General features: G+C 44.2%; 1 protein-coding gene across 1 annotated transcript in view; it reads left to right on the forward strand.

Moving 5' to 3' along the window:
* The window catches only part of ADAMTS9 (ADAM metallopeptidase with thrombospondin type 1 motif 9), a 177,490-nt gene that overhangs the window by 57,510 nt on the left and 105,040 nt on the right, over window positions 1-14,940 (forward strand). Inside the window, exons 13-16 of the mRNA XM_066350504.1 lie at window positions 6,193-6,374; window positions 6,460-6,596; window positions 7,993-8,110; window positions 8,648-8,743. Of these exons, the coding sequence (XP_066206601.1) occupies window positions 6,193-6,374; window positions 6,460-6,596; window positions 7,993-8,110; window positions 8,648-8,743 (533 nt within the window). The remainder of the gene's footprint in view (window positions 1-6,192; window positions 6,375-6,459; window positions 6,597-7,992; window positions 8,111-8,647; window positions 8,744-14,940) is intronic.

Raw genomic sequence — 14,940 nt, forward strand, 5'->3', positions numbered from 1 at the left:
CACGCCCACCAGGGGCAATGCTCTGCCCACCAGGGGGCGATGCTCTGCTCCTCCGGGGGGTCGCTCTGCCGCAACCAGAGCCACTCTAGCGCCTGGGGCAGAGGCCAAGGAGCCATCCCCAGCGCCCGGGCCATCTTTGCTCCAATGGAGCCTTGGCTGCGGGAGGGGAAGAGAGAGACAGAGAGGAAGGAGGGGGTGGGGGTAGAGAAGCAAATGGGCGCTTCTCCTATGTGCCCTGGCCGGGAATCGAACCCGGGTCCCCCGCATGCCAGACCGACGCTCTACCACTGAGCCAACCGGCCAGGGCCCTGACCAGTATTTCAATGGGAACTATGCTCCTCTCACTGACCACCAATGAAAGAGGTGCCCCTTCCGGAAGTGCGGCGGGGCCGGATAAATGGCCTCAGGGGGCCGCATGCAGCCCTCGGGCCCTAGTTTGGGGACCCCTAGTCTAGAGCTTCAAAACGAAGCGCAGATTCTCACATTCAGAAGTTAGGAACCAGTCATTAAAGACTTCAGTTGGACATCCTTGTTCTTGCTGTTCGCTATGGGTGTTTTAAAGTGAAACAGTCCACCTAGGTGCGTGTCTGTGTTGACATCATCACTTCATTGAAACACCTCCAAGTTATTTGCATTTTGGGATGTCCCTGTGAATTACCGAAGGAGTGTGCCTCTGAAAACTGAAGGTACAGTGGCACCGGGGAAGTCTGTTTGACGAGAAAAGGGAAAATCAGATCCGAATCTCAGTTTAAAAGCTTGTCTGGAGAAATTCGCAGAGCAAACGGTTCGTTATGTAGAACATGACAATGGTTGCTGTCCTAAGTTTCCCAGGGGAGCAGTCCAGCCTGCCCACCCTGTTGGAGGAGCTCCGAGGTTTTAATGTACCTTTAGAATCCGATGTTGTCTCTATTAAGAACACTGGATTGTTCTTACTTTTTCACAGAATTCATGAGATTAAAGAATGTATTTAGCACCCAGAGATGTTATGCTGTGCTTTTAGGTTTTTCCCTTGAAAGTGTAAAAGCCAAAACCGGAAAAGGACCCTTCCCATGCAAATGGATTGTTCCACACCCATGAGCAAGCCATATAAACAAAATGGTTTCCAATTTTAGTCAAAAAATGTTTTGGTCTCAATTTGTATATATTGCCATGGGTTTGCCATTGTGACAATGGGGCCCTAATATTTTGTCTTTAAATGCTTTATTTAGTTTTCTTAATCCTGTGTTTTGACCCATGTCCTACAGGTTAAAATGAGTATTTGTTCTGGTTTGTAAGGGTGGCCCAGATTAGATCAGTTGTCTTGGAGAAATTTAATAGCTCCTTTTTTTATTCTCAAAGTGTCCTGGATTGGATAGTTAATTATATGGTCACCCAATCTATGAGAAATATGTAACAGGATAAAAATTTAAATCAGAATCACCAAATTATAACTGAGAGTATCAGAACAAGACCATCATTGGAACTAGAAGATGCATTATCAGGCCATTGGGCTCATACTTGTTATTTGTGCTCTAAATTTGGCCCTGAGCTTCCTGGTGACTGGAAAAAAAATGGTGTATACAATTGTTACAATACATCAAAATAAAAAATCAAGCTAGGGAAGGCAAAGTACTTCCCTCTCCTAGTGCTTCTGTTTTTCTTTTAAATTAAGAAGCATGTTAAATTTAAAAGTAATATTCAACTCATAGATTTGAGAAAAGACAAGATTATGAACTGGATATTTCTCACTTAAACTTTTTTTTTTTTTTTTACAGAGTAAGAGAAAGAGATAGATAGGGATGGACACACAGACAGGAATGGAGAGAGATGAACAGCATCAATCATCAGTTTTTTGTTGTGACACCTTAGTTGTTTATTGATTGCTTTCTCATATGTGCCTTGTCCGGGGGGCTACAGCAGACCAAGTAACCCCTTCCTCAAGCCAGCAACCTTGGGTCCAAGCTGGTGAGCTTTGCTCAAACCAAATGAGCCTATGCTCAAGCTGGCGACCTCGGGGTCTCGAACCTGGGTCTTCCGTATCCCAGTCCGATGCTCTTTCCACGGCGCCACCACCTGGTCAGGCACTTAAACTTTTACCATAGCAAATATTACATAAAAGAGAGTAGACATAAGTCTGTTTCATCTAAGAAAACCAGTCTCTCATTTGGCTATAATGTATTACAGCAAAGTTTTTTTGAGGCATTGAGTTGGATGAACTTATTTCAAAATGTCAAGAATTGTCTACTGTGGGAGAGTCATTAACTAATGAATTAATAATATGCAGCTCCACAGACTGCCCCACTTGGCAGGATCATCAGTGATGACTAGTACAGTTTCCTGGCTCATCCCATCTAAACCTTGAATAGCTTTGCAGCATCCTCTGCAGTTGGCCATTTGGCTCCTTTTTAAAACCCTCCAAGTTTAGAAATACTCTACCTTCTAGGCCTGGCTCTTGTATCATTAGAAATGTCTTCCTTGTGCTGACCCTAAGTTGCCAGCCTAACTCATTGTTAGTAAACACAGAAGTTGAGATTTCTGTCAAAACACATTTGCAGACTAAAGGTTATCTTTCCTTGAAGGTGGAATGCACTTGTGATTATCTTTGCAAAAATTCCATCATCTTTGGCCATGCAGCACTGCCAATTATCTTTGTTTGTATGAATAGACCTGGTAGTGTAATATATGCTTGAAAGAAAGAGATAGATTGGCTGTGCTGAGTATTGTTACTTTCATGGCAATTAATCTAGCAATTTCCTTAAGTCCTTTCCATCCCTATTTGACATGTGATATTTTTAAAGGATCTTAATAGTAGGAAAATGTGGTTAATATTTTTTCAAGTTGCATTTCCTCTAATTTGCAGTATTTTCCTACATGGAAAAAATATGCCTACCCAGCTACATTACTAAAGTATAAATGAATTTTTCCATGCTGAAAGGTGAGTGAAGTTGGCTAAGGCCTTCTCATTGCTCAATACATGCAAATCAGGCAGAGATCACATCGGCTAAGATATAAGTCATATATTTCAAAAGGACACATTTATATTTCCTGATCAAATACAATATATCTTTATATACAAAGCCAGTAAGAACAAAGGGTGAGTTCATTAGTAGAAAGCCTGTGTCAGGAAAGGCAGTGTAGCAGGGAGGCCAGGTCTTGAGTGGAAGGTGAGGGAGATGTGGGTTGCTCTTGGCCAGTGTGTCTCGTGCATTCAACAAGTGACCTTGCTTGAATACTTAACATTTCTTAGCCCAGTTCCAACGAAGTTTCAGAAACCAGAATGTCACTGCCCACCTCAGAGTGTGTCTACACCCAGTCATAAGAATAGCTCAGGAGTTTTTCATAAACTTTTCATAGACTTCTTTCATAAGTGAATACTTTTTTCATCAACAAGTACTTTTTCTGTAAAATATTTCATAAGTATGTTAGACATTTAGAGTCATGGAATCCCTGTCCCAGCTATCTACTAATCAGCCTTGCTGATATAGTAAGAAACACACATAGGCAATATGGAAAGAGTGGGTGTGGCTGTGTTCAAATACAACTTTATGAACACTAAAGTTTGAATTTCACATTTTTATGTTTCTCAAGTTCTTAAAAGTTTTCCCTTAATTATCTTAAAATGTAAAATAATTATTTTCTCATGGATGTAAAAACAGACAATAGGCCAATTTTTGGCCAGCACACTAAAGTTGGTGCACCCTTGTAATAGCTAAACATTTACTGTGTGCCAGGCCTTGTTCAGATGCTTTGAATGTGTTAACCCCATTAACCCTCACTCAGCCCTATGAAGCAGACATTAGCATCACCTCCCTTTTACTGATAGTAGAACAGGCAACTTGCCTATGATTGCACTGCTATTATGAGGCAAGGCTGAGATTCAAACCCTCTGTTTTTAGGGTCCATCTTTATAACCCTCAGAAATATGGCCTTTCACATAGAGTGTTTTCTACGTGGCTTTTATTTTAAAATGTCATTTATAAAAATAAATCACTACATGCTTATTTGCCATTTGATTGTAGTCAAAGCAAGCAAAGATGGAAACTGTCACCATCTTCAGGGAAGCCACCTGCAAGTGTTAGGTCTTTACAGCCCAAAGGACTGCTCCATTTGGTCAATACAAGAGTCAGCTAAAACTCATTATGTTAAAGAACCAAAAGAGAAAAAGAAATCTTTAAAAAAATAATTTTCAAAGAGAAAGAAATGTGAATTACTTGCAGGCAACAAATAAATGATCAATCCACCATAGTTGGGACATTTAAAAAGATTCACAAAGTATGAGGAAAAGTTGAAGGGGGTCTTCCTTTCAACAGATTTAAAACAAATTTCACCTGAACAGCTATGTGGCCCTGATCTTTTATTCATGTATAACCTGATATTTTATGCATGAGACTGGGGTGCCTTGGTATTGAGAAAAGAGCTTGGTATCCAGGAAACCAAGGCTGTATCTCTAAATGGCATCAAAAAAAGAAAAATAAAAGATTCTGGACCATAGCTCAGGGATAATGTAGCAGAAAGAACATAGAAATAGAATCTGGGAAACTTGACTTCTAGTCCTGCCTCTACTCTTTCATTAGCTGTGTGACCTTGGGCAAAGTACTTACCTTCTCTGAACCACCTCCTGCTTGGTATGAAAGCACCTCTGCCTTTCTCTTGGGCAAATCATGAGTGAGTTTTGGCTAGTCAGATGCACAGTGGGTTAAAGCTTATGGGTTAATTGTGTTTAATGGAAAAACAATGAGGCAGACAATGCTGGGTTATATGGCATTCTGCGCCCTTAGACACAGTCTTCTTCATGATCCATATTTCCCAGACTCAGATCCATACAAGCCTTTCAAGGGTAATCATCTCTGCTTTACATGTGCAGGGCGGAGCTCAGAGAGACCAGGAAGGCAGCTTCCACAAATGTGTCCAACTTAAAACTGCGAGGCCAATGCTCTTACCCTACTCCACAAATCTTTGATCAAGGGAATATATTTATGGCAGCGTCATAGTCCTTCCTGAGACTTGGGCACTCTTCAGGAGAACCGAGGCCTGCCTCACAGTACAAACCAGGTTGTAGCTCAGATTTAGTACTCAAAACAAGCCAACTGTTGAATTGGGTCAGAGAGGATTTGGAGTGCTCATGTATAATAGCATAGTAGTTAACGTTCCCGGCATCTACTGTGTGCACTATTGTAGAGAAGGAGAGATCTGAAATGCAGGGAGACTGAGAACTTTGTCTAAGGTCACACAGTGAAGATAAGACCAAGAGTGGAACCCGGATCCACCTCTTACCTGCCTGCTGTGCTTGGATACCTCTCCCATCCCCCCAGGCCTAGTTTAACAAAACAAAACTAAAAACACTTCTTACGTTCCAAGTCACTCTGAAAGTTTCATTCCCGAGAAACAAGGAAGAGAGGTTTGAGAAGCGTCCTAGGGAGGCGTGGAATCTGAGCTGCTCCGGTCCTGGCAGGCGAGCCAGACTTCCTAGGATTCTGTCCTCTTCCAGTTTCCAGGATGAATTTGGCAAGCTGTTGACTGTTGGGAGATGTGTTGCATAATTGCCTCTCTGGGTCACATCTGGAAAATACATGTTTGAGTTGCATGCGGAGATTAAATTTGCACTGTGCTGCTTTGTAAGACGTGTCAGACTCTCATCACACAGGAGGTAACAAAGCCAGGATGCTCTCTCCTGCTTCTTCTGAGTTAGTCAAAATGCAGGCGCTCTCACTCCCTATCTTCTACCTTATTTGTAAAACAAACAAAACCAGTGTTTTTTGGTGGGGAGATGGGAGAGTATGAATGGAAGCAGCATGCAAAGGCCTGGGATGGTTTCTCACGGGAGTGTCAGTGGGAAAGGTAGACAGGGAGCATTTTGACGACTCATCCATGTCTGTCACTTTCTCCAATTTTGAAATCGAAGGGCATGAATGTTTGGAAGACAGAGAAGAGAAAATGGCCTAATAGATTCTAAGCTTTGTATTTTATATTTTAAGTTACACAATCTCAGACTTTATCCTCAAAACAGCCCTTCCCATTTTACAGATGCGAAGGACTAAGGCTCGAGGTTAAGTGAGTTGCCCCAGGTTAGACACGTTGAGGAAGGCAGCATGCACACCAGGTGTCAGAGCCCTTGCCCTGGACTCTCACGTAGGAGAAAGGAAGCCACAGATGAGAGAGTGATGTGGCAGAGATGCATAATAATCTAGTGTGTCTGTTCTTTACCTTTCTCAGGCCGAAAAATGGGGGAAAGTACTGTACAGGGCGTAGAATGAAATTTAAGTCCTGCAACACAGAGCCATGTCTCAAGCAGAAGCGAGACTTCCGCGAGGAACAGTGTTCTCAGTTTGATGGGAAGCATTTTAACATCAACGGCCTGCTTCCGAATGTGCGCTGGGTGCCCAAGTACAGTGGAAGTAAGTGTGCGGGGCGATGCCCACAGTGAGCAGGCCAGGTGGGTCTGAGCATGAATGTCACACTGCATATGTCTCTCCTCTCTAGTTTTATTGAAGGACCGGTGCAAGTTGTTCTGCAGGGTAGTAGGGAGCACAGCATACTATCAACTCCGGGACAGAGTGGTAGATGGGACTCCGTGTAGCCAGGACACCAGTGACCTCTGTGTCCAAGGCCTTTGCCGGGTAAGTCCCAGAGGGTGCTTTCATCACTTGTTGTCTTGCTGCCAGGCTGTTGTTTGTGGCTTTCTTGACAGAGTAGCAGCTTATAGTACCTGTGCATTGTCTCTGGGGCAGTGGTTCTCAAGGTGGGGCCCCCCCGAGCAGCATCGACACCCCCTGATTCTGATGCACGCCACCGTTTGAGAACCACAGCCCTGGATTTTTTCTTGATATTCTGAGCCGCTCTGCACAAAATTTCCCTGTAAAGACTGATTACAATAAGTTTTTCACACACGCCTTTAACTGTAACCTCAGTGCTTAAGGGTAAACCCAAATGCTTCCTGACAACAATTCCTAGATAGGATAGCTCTGCTCCAGAATGATCTCGTGAGAAAGAGCTGGTCTCACTCAGATGTGACTCTGATTTTAAGCAGGATAGCTTCTTAACTGAGACATGCCTGTTATATATGCTTCAATGGGAAATCGAGAGACTTTTCAAGGGCTTGATACCATTACACTGTGCTCACCAGTCAGAAATCATCCCTGCACAGCTAGGCTATGAAATGATGAGCTGGTTCCTTGCACTTTGGAGTTCCTAATCAGGATGATCTGATTGGAAGACCCTGAGAGCGTCCCCCACCTCCCAACTCACAGCTGACAGTGCAGATTTCCTTGTTGGTCCATTTTATAGCAATGCTTCAGCTTCCCCTCAAAGACTAGTTCACACAAAGGAAATGAATGGACAAGAATGTCAACTCTGGTTGTTGCTGGTGTCCTCAGACCTCGGTCTACATTGGGATGTGAAGAAATTCAGGAGGCCATTTGGAGCCTCAGGCCTGACCCCAGTGGTGTCTGCAGCCACCTTTATCCTCCATTCATAGTCAACATTTAAACATGGGCGATCTCGCATAAAATAAAATTTTCAATTTGTCTTGAAAAATTGGGATATTGTCAACACTGGGCTCCTGTGTCCACAGGGCAGCAGGAGCCTGGAGTGAACACCAGCTGCTCCCTCACGATGGGACGAGAGCTCTTTCATTGAATATAGTCCACACTGCTTCTTTAGTTCCAATCCCAAGTGATTTTTTTTTTTATTTAACCCATTTGTTTGTAGAATAGTGCTTCTCAAACTTTAATATGTAGAATAAGCACCCAAGGAAGCTTGTTTAATGTGCCAGAAAACCTCCTCAGGGTCAGTGGGTCGGAGCAGTGCTCAAGAAGCTGCCTTCCTGACAGCGTTGGGGCTGCAGGGCTCCTGGCCCAGGGACCATGTTTCCGTAACCGCTCTGAGTTCTCCACCTCGCCAGTCTGGAGACTTGACGCTGTTGTTATTTTCAATGTCCATCATTCAGAGAAACATATCATTTGCTGTTTTGTCATCTTTATGATACTTACCATTTATTTCAAATGTTTTTAAAAGCAAGCTGGATGCGATCATGTGTTAAACTCAAAAGCCCGGAGAGATAAATGTGGGGTGTGCGGTGGCGACAATTCTTCATGCAAAACAGTGGCAGGAACATTTAATACAGTACAATATGGTAAGAGTCTATTCTTAACAACCATGAGAGGGAAACTGGTCAAACTGTAAAAATTGTCCATCTGTACTATGTAAAAGTAATCATGCCAAGCATAAAATCAGTCTTGTTAAGGTACATCACCCATCTGGCTATAAGGCTGAGAGTTATATGATAGTCCTTTGTTGCCCACATTTTCTTTTTAAGTGAGAGGAGAGGAGATAGACTCCTGCATGGGCCTCGACCGAGATCCACCTGGCAATCCCCATCTGGGGCTGATGCTCCAATCAGTTGAGCTATCCTCAGCGCCTGGGATGATGTTCAAACCAATCGAGCCACTGGCTGCAAGAGAAGAGAAAGAAAAAGGGGAGAGGGGTGGGGAGAGAAGCAGATGGTTGCTTCTCATGTGTGCCCTGACTGGGGATCAAACCCGAGACATCCACACTCCAGGCCAGTGCTCTATCCACTGAGCCCACTGGCCAGGGCCAGCCCACCTTTCCCCACGCTTATAGACAGTGAACCGTGCTATGGAATACTGACTTTCTGTTCAATTCTTTTCAGGTTATAACCTTGTGGTCCGAATTCCAGCGGGTGCCACCAGTATCGATGTGCGGCAGCACAGTTTCTCAGGGAGATCCGAGGATGATAACTACTTAGGTGAGCTGGGGCCCCTGCTGCTTGCAGGAACCCTGGGGATCTGCAGCACTTGGCAGGCACTAACGGTTTCCTCACCCTGCTGCGGGCAGGGAGCTTGCAGCTGTCATGTATTTCCATAGACGTTGATCTTGAAATTGACTGTTTTATCTCTCCTTCATGTATACACCCTCAGAGTATCGATTTAAGAGCCATGCAGTTATACTAGTCAATATCAAGGGATTTATTCTGGATCTTAGAAAATAGAAAGCCCCTAAATCAAATTTTGAAAGTCCTTGCCTTATAAGTTTAGCATAAAATCATTGTTCGTTTTTAAAAATTCTGTCCTGTGTGTAACTGACTTGCAATGTTACATTAGAGGGATTACCTGACTTGATTTTTATGTTCTCAGCTCTAACCAAGAGCAGACCACTGATAGACTTGTTCAATATCTCATTATGCAAAAGGCCCCATATTTTTCTCATGCCATTACTGGCATGGTGCACCTTGTGCCTTTATAGAGTTTTCATCCCTCTCTCGCCACGCTCAGGTGCATGACTAACTCGTATCTGTCTCTTAGAGGTAAGCCGCCACACACTAGCAACCTGGTGTTCATCTTCAGCAGTTTGTTCGGTCCAGTCCCACTTCAGTTCATCATTCTGCAAACTACAATAAATTGTTAGGAAGTTTGCCAACCATTCTTAATTAAAAAAGGAGGTGGGGAGTGGGGTCATGACTGACCGGAATTCCGCTGGTCATCTTGCATGAGCAGACCCTTCTTGGCTGCAGAGCACAGCTCAGCTTGCACGTGGAATGAGCAGAAACCGGGCCAGTTTCGCTGGGCAATCAGTTTTTAAAAGAAATGAATGTCCTAGAATGAGTCTTAGAATGTCCAGGCAGGAACTCTATTTATTCATCTGAATACAACCTCTGTTGAGGCTTACTTCAAACATTTGGGCATATTGAGCTAGTAAATGACTATTAGTTTAATCCAGTTAGAACCTGTATCTATCTTTTGGAACGTCTGTATGAAATCCTTCATAAAATAGACAGTGATCCTCTAGTCTAGCACGCTAATCAAGTGTAACATGACTCCATGCGAGCATTATTTTTTTCAGTGTATCATCATTCATTCTATCAGTCATTTATTAATACTGTATGTGCTAGGCACCATAACAAAACAAAATAAAAATTTTAAAAATCTCTGTTTTCTTGAAACTCTTTAGTAGGAGTAGATTAGCAATTTTTCAAACTTCTCAACTCATGGCACCCAAAACAAATGGCTAAAATTCTGCAGCACACCCCAAAATATATATTTTTGCTGGTCTAACAAAAAAATTAGCATAAAATTTTGATTTGTTCACACCAGACAGCTGTTGCTCTGTTGTCTTTTCTTTATTTGACAATCTAAGGGAAAAGAGGTCAGTGCCCCTGACTAAATAGTCAGGTATTGCATGTTTTAAAAATTCTTGTGGCACACTGGCTAGAAGTCACTGAGCAGATAGACAGTAACCTAATAGATGAGCAGACTACGTACTTAGAGGATGATACATGCTATTAGAAAACAGAGCAGCAGAAGGGAAATAGGATGGACAGTGGAGTTGAAATATTTGGAATGTAGCAAAAGACCACAAGACACTTGGGGGAACAGCATCCCGAGCAGAGGGAACAGCCAGTGCAAAACCCTTGAAGGAGGAGCATATATGGATGATTCCAAGAGTAGATGGGGGCCGCTGTGGAGCTGAGTGAGCACAGGGGAGTCCTAGCTGAGGGTAAGCTGGTACTAGGACTAGATCATCAAGGGCCATGTAGCCATTGAAAGGACTATACTGAGGGACCTGGGGAGCTACTGGGGGTTTTGAGCCGAAGAATAATATGGTATAATCATATTTCTTTTTCAAAGGAGCAGTCTGACTGTTACGTTGAGAACAGATGGTGGGGGAGGGTGCGAGGCAGAAGCGGAAAGACTGGTTAGGAAGTTACTGCAGTAATCCATAAGATGCTGGTGGTTTGGCCCCAAGTGGGAGCAGCAGAATTACGGTACATGGTAAGATTCTGGGTTGCTTTTGAAGGCAGAGGCATCATGATTTGTTGATGGGTTGAATATGGAGTGTGGGAGAAAGAGAGGATGGCTCCAAGGTTTGGTCCTTGAACAGCTGAGAGGGTGAAGTTGCCATCAACTGAGTTGAGACAACTTGTTTCTCCTCTATCCATATGACCCCCAAGTTTTAAGGTCAGAGACTGTGTCTTTATATCTCTAGCTCCTGTTATAAAGTCTCCACATGATGCCAAGTACACAATTGCTGAATTGTTGAACAACCACTGCTCATTCTGTCTTTATGGAGCACCTACTGTGTGAGATTACCAGGAAGTTGACAAGTCACCTCTTCTTTTATAATCATCAAGTCTTCCTTGAAGTCGATTTCTCAGTGGCTGAGTCAGCTTTCCTCATCCTAAGCATCTAAAGGCGTGGTGATTTTATAAGACAGTTAACAAAGTTCTTGAGGATTCTTTTCAAATTACTTTTTTGGCAATCTCACATTTCTCATTCCACCACTACAAAATGGACCACACATTTTTCTTCACATTCTGGGTTATAAATCTGAGCATGTGGCCTTAACTACTTCCCAATTAAATCCAGCACTATTACATAAACCTCCTTTATAAATTAATTTCCTGAGAGCTGAAAGCCATTTTGACCTCTTCCTTTATTTTCCTTGAAAAGGAGAAGGATTCTCCCTTATTCTTTTTCTTCTTGGAAAAACAATCTCCTTCCAAGTAGGGGCCTCAGTTCAGTTCAACTTCCTCAACCAGTTCAGGAGCCTGAATGGAGGAGGCCTCCTGATACCTGTTATTCCTCACTGGAGGTTTCTTAATCTTTTTGTCAAGAGTAAAAGCAAAATTAGAGATTTGTCACCTGGGACAGGCAGTCATGGCTCTTTCGTGGAATATTATGGTAAAAGCACCTGTTAGCAAAGGGAGGTCTCTCTGGACGCACATGAAGAGTGTGCACGCACAGATGGCCGGTCCCAGTTCACTGAGTGTGAAAGCTGAGAGCGCAGAGCCTTTGAACCTTGCAGGAGTTTCCTATCAAGTTAGGGAGAAGATGATGTCATTAGACCCGGCGTGTGTTAAAGTGTGCCCTTGGACTGAAGGGAAGGCCAGTAAATGCTCTAAGAAGGCTTAAAACCCCACTGTTGAATCTGGCTCAAGTCCATTCACAGCTGTTCCGTTGCTAAGCAATCTTCATCCTTGTCCCTCCTGATTTTTCTAAGGTCAGCCCAGCTGCAGTCTTTCTGCATGTTTTGGTGAAGGAGCCATTTCCAGGAGAGAGGGGCCCTTTGTAGCAACCCAGCTCTGAGGGGTGAAATGGGGGGAAACGAAGCCAGGAAATTAGCTCCCCTAATCGCATTAGTGGGAGGTTGGGCAGTAGACTTGTTTTCAGGAAACTATTTCTTTCACAAGGAACTGAAGCAGAAAGTCTCCCTGTCAGAGGTCACCTTTTCACACAGACCCTCCCCAGTTGGGGTAAAGCCAAGCTGCACCCAGCACCACCACATCTGTATTTCTTCAGGGGAAAAGGGGCTATTTCCGTGACACTTATCTCCTTGTTTAGTTGTGGCCATGGAAGACAGGAATGGACTCAGTTCAAGGGGAAGTAGAAAGGTCATTTCACCTGGCAACTCCCTTCTTCCCTCCCCACCATCTTTGGGATAAGGAGATGCAGTGAAGGGTAAAATGGTCAAGTCAGCAGGAGCCTGAGAGGAAGCCTGGAGACACTGGGAAGGAGCCCCAGAGTTCACATAGAATAAATGATTGCTCTTTGAATACGAACAGAACTGGATTACTGCTTAATTTACAGGCTGGCCTTGCGACATCTCATTTCCCCCTTTCAGTGAAACATCAGCTGGGTGGCTAGCAGGTGACTTCACTTGAGCGAACTGGGTGATTTTGTTGGCAGCATGTCCTGCCATCACCTTATAAGGGACTCACATTAAGAGGTATGTCCCAGGTGCCATAGAAACTACTTCATCTTCAGTCAGTGACCCCTTGAAACTTGTGCGTCTTGCCTGCAGGTGGGTCTCGTGCTGCTGGAGCAGCAGGTGGGACAGGGGTGTTGGGCTCAGGCTGACAAGGACGTGGTTATTTTTGTCTGGAGGCACTCTGTTCTCCTTGCTGTGAGTGTCCGGTTCCGTCAGTCTCTCCGTATTCCAGCATCATTGACTGAGCACCTCCCGGGACTCTTCTTGGCCTTATAAAAGTGCATTTTTAAGTGGTCACTTTACAGAAGGGGCTCATACAGTCTAGCAAAACAAACTAAGTTTTTGAAAATTCATAGCTAAACGTATTTGCTTTCTATTTGTACATAGGAGAAAAATACATGAGTTTATTTACTCAGCAACCATTTGTTGATGTCCTTTTTGGAAAACTTCAGTGGTTAACAGGTTAACAGGCAGACTTCCATAAAGAGGTCATCTGGCCATGGGAATGTATTTTACTGATATTTAAGTCATGCCTTCCTCATCTATAAATTAGTCATCAATAAAGGTATGATCACGATATCATGCACATAAATGCATTATTATCTGCCAGGAACGGAAACCTATGTACACTCTTGTGTTCAATGTTCTTAACAATACCATGAGAAAACCCATTATACAGAGAAGGAAACTGAGCTTTAGAGGAGTTAAGTAACTTATCCAATATCACACAAACAGAAAGGAAGGACTGGAGTCCTTATTGATCTGACTTCAAACCCCACACTCTTAACCACTTGGGTTTATTGCCTCCCTATAGAAAAACGCGTGGCTGACTGGGCCTGGGGATGCTGACTGCACATCGAAGTTTATCAGTGGGAGTGAATGATGAGACTGGAAAAAAATAGGTCAGGATAAGATTTATAAAAATACAGAAAATGATCCAAAGAAATTAGAACTAAACTCTGTAGGTAGTAGGGACAATAGTTAAGAAGAAGCAGCTGTGATGTTGGAGGGTTTTTAATCTTTTTTTTTTTTTTTCCCTGAAGCTGGAAACGGGGAGAGACAGTCAGACAGACTCCCGCATGAGCCCGACCGGGATCCACCCGGCACGCTCACCAGGGGCGACGCTCTGCCCACCAGGGGGCGATGCTCTGCCCCTCCGGGGCGTCGCTCTGCAGGGACCAGAGCCACTCTAGCGCCTGGGGCAGAGGCCAAGGAGCCATCCCCAGCGCCCGGGCCATCTTTGCTCCAATGGAGCCTTGGCTGCAGGAGGGGAAGAGAGAGACAGAGAGGAAGGAGGGGGAGGGGGTGGAGAAGCAAATGGGCGCTTCTCCTATGTGCCCTGGCCGGGAATCGAACCCGGGTCCCCCGCATGCCAGGCCAATGCTCTACCGCTGAGCCAACCGGCCAGGGCCGGGTTTTTAATCTTTTTTAAAACTTTTCCCTGTGTCACCATGTTCTTCGCCACCTTTTCAAATGAAGCATCTTCTTCCTCCAGGGCCCAGATTAGGCTTAAGTGGGTGGGAATTCTGGTAGTGAAGTGCAAGATTGGAGATAGAATTCAGTGATGTTAATTCCTGGTCCTCCGGTGAGGAGTAGTCTTTATATCAGGTCACTGTCCAGGTGGGTGAGCTCTGTGAGGTTCCTCTGTGCAAGAAAGCAAGCACCTGCTGCTGCTGTGCCACAGAATCTCCATAGCTCGTCTCTGCCCTCGTTCTCCTCTGCATACGGGTACAAGACCTCCTTTCCCTAAACCCTCTATGCCTCTCCTAAGGACACGCTGTTCCTGCCTGCACAGTAAAAGGCAGTGCACTGCCTGCATCAGTGAAAGACAGATGAAGACCAGACAAACACTTAGGACATTTAGGCCACTCCTCATCCCACAACCAAGACAGATTGTCATTGAATATGCCAAGACATGAAGCTGCCGGTGACTCCTGTCCTGCAGTTTCATGGGCAGCAAGTACCAATTGGTGGACATCAGTGCCCAAGAGAGAAACCTGTTTGCTACTTATGAGTTAAATTTCCGTGTTCTCTTTATTCACCATGTATTTACATGGCCTGGACATTTGAGGGTCCCCTGCTGGCTGAGATTTGCTCATCAGGAACAGTTTACAAAGGTAAGGGGCCTTTCTTCTAGTGTTTTGTTCAGAGTTTGAATGTTTACTAGCTCTGATTTGTTGCGTGCCTGTTTCGTGTCCAGCCCAATTCATTATTCAAGGAGCTGGGCTCCTGTAAAGA

This window comes from Saccopteryx leptura, chromosome 10 (assembly GCF_036850995.1).
Source record: "Saccopteryx leptura isolate mSacLep1 chromosome 10, mSacLep1_pri_phased_curated, whole genome shotgun sequence".
NCBI lineage: Eukaryota > Metazoa > Chordata > Mammalia > Chiroptera > Emballonuridae > Saccopteryx > Saccopteryx leptura.